General features: G+C 41.5%; 1 protein-coding gene across 1 annotated transcript in view; it reads right to left on the bottom strand.

The window, feature by feature from the left end:
* LOC128373179 (LIM domain-binding protein 3-like) overlaps positions 1-4,407 on the bottom strand; it is a 64,092-nt gene extending 59,685 nt beyond the window's left edge. The window contains exon 1 of the mRNA XM_053333473.1: positions 4,312-4,407. Coding sequence (XP_053189448.1) covers positions 4,312-4,407 — 96 coding nt within the window. The remainder of the gene's footprint in view (positions 1-4,311) is intronic.
* Positions 4,408-8,903: the final 4,496 nt, after the last annotated feature.

The following is an 8,903-nucleotide window of genomic DNA, read 5'->3' as shown; positions in this document are numbered from 1 at the left end:
TTGCTCATCTTGCCCTTATTCGTCACTGACCCATATATGTCTTCAAGTACCTCATTATACCTGCTCCACAGTCCCAAATCCACATATTTTAAGTTTATTTTAAGCTTAATGTACAACAGAAAAGATTCAAATCACCACATTTAAAAAACTGCAACAGCTTGAGAGCAGAAATAAAGATTATTTGTCTATTAATCGATTAATTGTTCAGTCTTTAAATTTAATGTCAGAAAATTGTGAAAAATATAGAACATTGTTTCCCAGAAGCTTTGTTTTTACTGTCATAGAGGACGAACAGAAACCAGAGAATACATGTAAGAAGCTGGTACTAGAGAAGTTTAGTAATTCTTCTTCCAATAAAAGACTCAAAGCTTTTTCCAGACAAACAGTTTTGTTCTGATTGGTTCCCTGCAGCGATCAATACTGAGTCCACAATTACCCATCAATCTGTTTTCACACAGAAAACTTCAAATGTCCTGAAAAACCTTCAACCTACCGACCAACCTCTAAAACTACATACACACAATACACACAATATACACAATATACACAATACACACACTTCTATACTATCAACCTTTAAAACCAATAATCGATCATTGTCTCAAGCATGTCCGTGTGTGTGTGTGTGTGGGTGTGTGTGTGTGGGTGTGTGTGTGTGTGTGTGTGTGTGTGTGTGTGTGTGTGTGTGTGTGGGTATGGGTGTGTGTGTGTGTGTGTGTTGATGATGTCATGGAATACCACGAACCACAAGACAGAGCAGACAGGAAGCTGCTGGTCAGCTGTTCCTGAATGACTGAGACTGCTGTCAGTGTGTGTGTGTGTGTGTGTGTGTGTGTGTGTGTGTGTGTGTGTGTGTGTGTGTGTGTGTGTGTGTGTGTGTGTGTGTGTGTGTGTGTGTGTGTGTGTGTGTGTGAACAGCTGCTGGATGTCAGTGTGTGTGTGTGTTCAGCAGGACTTTGAGAGCTGCAGCCAGACTGATGATTTGCTGTTTTTCTGTGTTTCGTATCTTAAGACATTTGTCACTTTGACTTCTGGGAAACTATGACGGATAATTTTCACTTTTGATCAAACAGATTAAATTCTACATCACTCAGTGTAGTTAATAGAAGATAAATAAGGAGTTTTTTACTGTAAATCATTTAAAGATATTCCAGTAGAGACTCAGAATATTTATACAGAGCTGGAGATGAGGAGAATATGTGAGCTTTAATCGATGAAACTGATTCTCTGTGAGGAGATGAAGAGTAACGCTCATTTATTAAGACTTTAACAGTAAAATAAGGTTTTAAATCCACCAGTTCAGTCTCTAAATGCTTCACTTGATGATCTGCCAGCTTTCATTGTTAAAACTGATATTGAAAGAGAAGTGAGGGAAAAGGAAAGAAGGCTAATGATCGCGCTGGGAGAAGATAAACTACAATGGTTTCTACCGGGTCGAGTTCTGCTGGAGAAATACTGAGAGATGTTTTATGACACCGATTCAGAAACGACATGAAGGCAGCAGAGATGCTTGTTGGAGACTCTGTGGGTCGACTACAGCAGGGTTATTATAGTTAACGAAAACTAAAACTAAAACTAGCAATGAAAAAATTATTTAGTTAACTGAAATTAAAATAAAAACTACAATGAAGAATGTAAAACTAACTAAAACTAAACTGAACTACAGATAAATTCAGCTTCGTTACTTCCTGTCCTGCAGCAGCCGCTATGCTGCCATACCTAACCCTAACCCAGCCGTGGTTAAAGAATGACATTAAAAAGGACTTATATATGATATGATAAACCATATTTGGTGTCAAATATTCTTTCATCCTTTTCAGCTTCTACAAGTCAAGGCTTTCTCTGAATACCTGAAAAACTAATACTAAATAAAAACTAAAACTACTAAATCACTTGTTAAACTCACTAAAACTAAACTGAACCAAACCAATCAGCAAACAGCACATATGTGGAACAATGATAACATGCAGTCTGTAGTAGTTTCAACAAAAAAGGAAAAATCTGACTTTACACAATAATAACTGCAGGTTTCTTTATTCTCTGCGACAGTAAACTGAGGATCTCTGAGACATCTGTGGACGTCTGGTTGGACTTTACGAAACACTGATTGACATTTTTCACCTTTTACTGACATTTTCTGGACTAGGTAAGAATATGAAACAGTTATGAAATAGACACAAACACATCCAGGATTAGAAAGCAGCTGATGGACCAAATAACTCAATCTGTAACAGCAGAAAACACACTGCTGCTCCCAATGCAGGTATATCGGCTCCCAATGCAGGTACATCAGCTCCCAATGCAGGTACATCTGCTCCCAATGCAGGTACATCTGCTCCCAATGCAGGTACAACTGCTCCCAATGCAGGTACATCTGCTCCCAATGCAGGAAGATCAGCTCCCAATGCAGGAAGATCAGCTCCCAATGCAGGTATAACTGCTCCCAATGCAGGTACATCTGCTCCCAATGCAGGTATAACTGCTCCCAATGCAGGTACATCTGCTCCCAATGCAGGTAAATCTGCTCCCAATGCAGGTACATCTGCTCCCAATGCAAGTACATCTGCTCCCAATGCGGGTATATCTACTCCCAATGCAGGTATATCAGCTCCCAATGCAGGTACATCTGCTCCCAATGCAGGTACATCTGCTCCCAATGCAGGTACATCTGCTCCCAATGCAGGTACATCAGCTCCCAAAGCAGGTACATCTGCTCCCAAAGCGGGTACATCTGCTCCCAAAGCGGGTACATCTGCTCCCAATGCAGGTACATCTGCTCCCAATGCAGGTACATCTACTCCCAATGCAGGTACATCAGCTCCCAATGCAGGTACATCTGCTCCCAATGCAGGTACATCTGCTACAGTTTATAATTTTCTGAACATACCAGACTGTTCTAGCTATTCTGTTATTTACCTTTTACTCACTTTGTCATTAAATCCACATTACTGATGATTATTTATCAAAAATTTCATAGTGTAAATATTTTGTGAACGCATCTACAATCATCTCTACGATATTGTTGCAATATCGATATTGATATTCCCAATGCAGGTATGATTCTGCTTTTCTTCAGACTGAGGTAAGAATAATGGAAATATCCGTTAGTTGCAGCTCTAAAGAGTCATTGAGTGTTTGAGTGAATAGACAAACAAGCTTCTGACAGTGAAACGAACAGATAATAAAATACTTTTCACACATTACAGTAAAGCTGTTCTCTGGAGCCTCTACTCTTATATCGCCTAGGAACAGCCAGCAGAGGGAAGGTCAAAGGTCAGAGATCACAGCATCCTGACAACAGATGCTCAGGTTGTGCTACAGAAGCGGCAGTAAGACACAGAGCTGCAGAGTGAAGCAAACGTTTCTGTCTCTGGTCTATTCAGAGAGGCTGTGAAACCAACACCAGCTCCAGTTTTAGGCGTCCGGCTCTGCTTTCGGCCTCGCTGACAAATCCTGCCAGTCGCCACGCCCCCCCCGCCACCCTCCCACCATCCCCCTCCCGGCGGGGCCGATTGGGGCCACCAGGGGCCCCAGATCTCACCCTTACAGGCTTCATGTGTGTTTCTGAATCATCCCAAAAATCACAGTTTATATCCACAAACTTAAACTACAACAGGAACCAACAATCAGTAAGAAAAGGAAACTTTAAAAAGGACCATACCGCTGTTTTTCTCATTCATTTCATTCATTTAAATGATGAAAATCAGCTTGCAGGAACTCACATGAGCCAAATATGCTCATATTGTTAAAATGACTTCATTCATTTGATTGATCTCATTAAAATGTGAGAAAATGACATTTTCTGTATAAAAATGATCAGAAACAAACAGCTGCCTTCACTGTGAAACCCTGCAGGATTCACATTTTCTGGGTTTTTTTAAATATTTTTGGGGACATTTTGTCTTTTTCTGATAGGAAATTGAATGTTAGACAGAGACCAAACTCAAACCTGTTGTTCAACGGTTTCTTTTTTGGTTTCAGGTCTAATTCAAAGGAAATTCTTACATGAGTTTAATTAGTGGGAGCAGGTTGAAATATTCTTACTGCTCTGGCAGATTTCTTTCATTTAAGTTTTTAAGGACTGAGACATTTTTGTGTTGGTGAAGACGTAAAAATCAGTTTAGAAAGTCGCCAACATGACTGTTTTTATAGAAAGTGGTCACCAAAGATAAAAGATTGATGTGATTGACAGAAAGTTCAATGAACATATGAGTAAACTCTGCAGCAGACTTCTACCAAACTGAGGCCACGTAAACATGCAGAAGAAGAAGAAGTTTGAATGAAAAAGTGTTTTTTTCAGCAGGTTCTTACCCTGGAGATGGTCAGCGGCATGTTGAAGTCTTTCCCCCCCTGCAGCCTGAAGCCCCAGGGTCCGGGGCCGGGCAGCGACACGTTGTAGGCGCTCATTCTTCCACACGACAGAGAAAAGTTCCTCCGAAAAAACAGACGACGGCGATTTAAACCAAAACTTTTGTGAAAAAGCCTCCACAGCAGCTCGAAGGACGGGAGCTGGAGCCGGCGGCGGCGAGTAGCCTCTGAAAGAAGACAGAGAAAAAGAAACGGGGCGTCAAAAAAAAAAAAAAAAAAAAAAAAACACAGGTGAAGGAAGAAGGGAACAAAAAAAGGGTGTGAAACGCTGGAAAGAAGAAGAAGCTGAGAGAGGAAAAAGGAGAGGACTCGCCTGCTCAGATGGGCTGAAGTGACAGCCTAAGAATAGCCAGAGATAGCACTGTGGCATTGTGGGGTGGGATGGGGGTGGTGGTGGGGTGAGGCGGGGTGAGGGGGGGCTGAGAGGAAAGGAGGGGGGGTGGACTTATATGGCATGAAAGGGGACACCCGGTATGCCAGGCTCGCTGTGATTCACCAGAGCTAATATAGACCCAGCAGATTCTTCTAGACCCCCCCACTAGCTCTCCTTTGCACATCCCCTACCCCCCCTCTGTCACGCCCAGGGTCTCCCTAGCACCCAATCAGGGGCGATACCAGGAAACGTCTCATTATCTTTGTGGTGATAAAAGCTGAAACGTAAAGGCCACGAGCTGAGTGGCTCCGATAGCAGAAAGGTCAGCAGCAGATGGGTTATTACAGTGAGTGGTCGCAGGTTCAACGCCGCCGCCCCCCTCACACTCCCCCCCCCCCCTCCCACATAGCACACATTCACATAACACTGCTGAAGTTCCCAACAGCAAGGCATCCGACCACAGCCATCAGTTATATTAATCATTAGATCCGTCCCAAACATAGGTCACAACATCAGTCACCAAGAACGACCTACAGTTACGTTTGATTGACAGCTGCCATCTAGTTGCCGTAGTAACAGTGAGGTGGAGCAGTGATGTAGCTCAGATGATGTATGTATATATTCATGTGTGGACAGATATCTTCATTCAGAGGAGGAGGAGGGATGGAACAGTGAAATTGAACTACGATCAAACCTGTGCGAAGGCCCTGTTCAATCTGTAGGAATTCTTTTTCTTGTTCTTCTGTCAAAATAATCGCATTTTCGGCAGCCTAACCGTAACCATAACCCCAACCCTAACCATAACCCCAACCCTAACCATAACCATAACTATAACCCCAACCCTAACCATAACCCCAACCATAACCATAACCATAACTCCAACCCAAACCATAACCATAACCCCAACCCCAACCATAACCCTAACCCTAAACATAACCCTACCCTTAACCATAACCATAACCCCAACCCCAACCATAACCCCAACCATAACCCCAACCCCAACCATAACCCTAACCATAACGTGCCCGAAAACCCATGAAAATTTGCACACACCTCAGACCTGGCGAAAAAATTTGATATTTTATGGTAAATAAAATGTAAAACAATTGAGCCCCTCGCTCCAGATTGACCTAGACAAAGGAAATTCGGTACACATGTATATCATGTCAACACGCACAAAAAAGTCTCTTGGACCCATACCCTAACTCCAACAGGAAGTCAGCCATTTTTTATCAAATTTTCGATTTTCGCACCATTTTTGCTATTTCCATGTATTGTACTGTAACAAACTTCTTCTTGAGATTTCATACCACCAACTTCATATTCACTCAGAAACATCTTGAGAAGCTGGAGATGAAAATTACTCAAAATCTTTTTCCTCCGTTATACCTGGTTGCCGTGGCGATGCGGGGAATTTCAATGTTTCTCCATAAAACAGGAAGTGCTGGCCAAATGGTGCCACTGCACCCCTCATAATTGAGCCCCTCCCTCCTGATTGACGTAGATGAACGTAATTTGGTACACCCATGTTTCATTTAAAGACCCACAAAAAAGTCTCTTGGACCCAAACCCTAACTCCAACAGTCTTTAATAAATGTTTAATTAATCCTGAAAAAAATACATTCACAATCACTATTTTATGGTCCAGGACACAATATGACGACTAGAATGTGTTTAAATGCTGATTTCTTCAAATTTGAACATTTGCATAAATATAAAAATGTGTTATCACCTTCACACACATTTTATTTCCATGTCTGTATACTGTCACATTAAGAAAAGTCCAGCTAAAAGAAATGTGTATATTTTTGGCCGTGAACAGTATGTGAGGGTTAATAGAGGAAATGATCTGTACAGTATGATGAAGGAACATGTGACCCGGTGCAGCGGTGTGACTCACTGACGGGTTTTTAATAGTTTTTAGACAACAGCAGAAGAATAAGATATATCTGACTCTAATACACACACAGTAGTTGTTAGTAGATCAGTTCTTTGTTTGTTTTAATCTGAATGAATAAAGAATATCAGCAGATTTATGGTTTAAATGTCCTGAATAACAACAGGTTTAACAGTGATGACAGCAGCCAGAACATAAACAGCTTCAGTAACAGATGGACATCAGAGTGATGATGGTGTTTTATACTGGCAGGTGTTAACAACAGGTGGAGGTTTCCCTGACACACACAAACACACACACACACGCACACGCGCACACACACACACACACACACACACACACACACACACACACACACAGCTGTCAGCATGTGTGAAGTTTCATGAACCAGCAACACAAATGTTTCTGTTATATATATTTTTTAAATTAAACTAAAACAGCCTGTAAACTTTCTTTCAGCTGGATTTAACCTCCGTAATCATGTTGTGAATCTTCCTCTGTAGTTCTTGGGGGTTCAACTGGTTTTTACCATTTTCATGAGTGTATATTTGTACCTTTCTTTAAACGTTGGCTGAATTTGAAGCTGACTGATTGGATGTTTTTATGTCCAGAGCTTCGACTTCTGATCACAGAATCAGATATTTTCAGATATTTTCTAACTCAGCTGATCATCTGTTGTCCTGATGATTCAGTTTCACGTTCGATATAAACTGTAGATAGAGAGAAGTGAGAGTCATGTGACCTCGTCTGTGAGAAAAATGAATAAGACTTTAACTGCATGTCTGTAACAGGCGTGTAGTATGTAGTATGTAACGTGTGAAACATGTCTGTGAGTCCAGCAGGGAGCGACGGCCGATCTCAGAGCAGCCTGATCTGCTCAGACTCTTATATCACCGGCTAAGTTTAGACGCCTTTGTCACAGAGAGGAATCTGAAGAGTCCACCAGGCCATCAGGCAGCTGGTTTCAATGTTTTTAAAGGACCAGTGTGTCAGATTTAGAGGCATCGAGCAGTCCAACTGAATATCCACCACCACCCCTCCTTTCCAAGCATGTAGCAGAATATACGGAGGCCACGAAACCCACGGAAAATGTGAAACATCCTCTCTCATCACCTCCACAAATACTGACTATACTTATTTTAATATCCTGATCACATTCCTGCTCCTCAGAGGAAGAAACCTTCAGATCTTTATGACAACATGACCTCACTCAGGACAAACTTTACATTTGTTATCTCCACTGCTGATTAGATTTAACCATAAATCTACTGTAAAAGAAAGAGGATGTAGTCACTGATTGGTTTAATGGTTTGAGCGTCGCGATGCTGGACGTTTGGAGACAGATGTGACCATATTTGGAGAAGAGGGTGGAGCTGAACCATGGATGTATTATATGAGCTGGATATGGACCAAAATTGGAGCCCATTCAGTCATATGAGAGCTGCTCAGCTGGTGCACACAACCCAAAAATGTTTCCAGCTTCCAGTTTTATTTTCACGTAATGCGGCCCACTGCACATGCTCAGTAGTGTTTCCCCACCGGCCCACAGGCTTTACATTGTGAGTTTTAAATATCTTTTCTTGGCTTGAGGAAAGTTTTACAATTATAAAACCTCCATGGATCAAAAATTCATAAAGAGGAATAACTGAGCTTGTCTGCAGTTCGAGGCGTCTGTTTGGAATGGTGGCCTATGGAGGAAATGGTTTTTGGGCTACAGCTGCAATACCGCAAGTGACCACTAGGCAAAAACATCAGCCATCAGCCCTATAAGCTAATTTTTGCTTCTGAAAAACAGGCTTGAAACCATTACAATAATATGTAGTTAGTGGAAAAACTGAAAATCCGACTCATTAGAGGCTGTTTTAGTTCAACTGGGTGCAAAACGAGATGAGCACAAAGTTACAGTTAATGTTCATGAACTTAAAACACCTACATATCTATACTTACACCATGGTTATGTTATCTACGTTGTCGCCGTGGTAACAACTTGTCAATCACAATGTAGCTGCGCCTTAAAGCATACACTGCTTTATCGTCTATTTTACTCTAAATTAGACCATAATTTACTAGATGAACATCATGAAGAAGACTTTAAACTTAGCAACTAAGACCATAAACTTGTTGGGAAACTCTTAACTAAGATAATAAATCAGTTTCTCATTGACTTCTCTACAATCTGACTTCTGTTTGGAGCCAGTGGAGTTGCCCCCTGCTGGCCATTAGAGAGAATGCAGGTTTAAGTCACTTCCTCATTGGCTTCACATT

This window comes from Scomber japonicus, chromosome 14, assembly GCF_027409825.1.
Source record: "Scomber japonicus isolate fScoJap1 chromosome 14, fScoJap1.pri, whole genome shotgun sequence".
NCBI lineage: Eukaryota > Metazoa > Chordata > Actinopteri > Scombriformes > Scombridae > Scomber > Scomber japonicus.
Note: the sequence above shows the minus strand (reverse complement) of the source record. Positions and strands in the feature narration are given on the sequence as shown.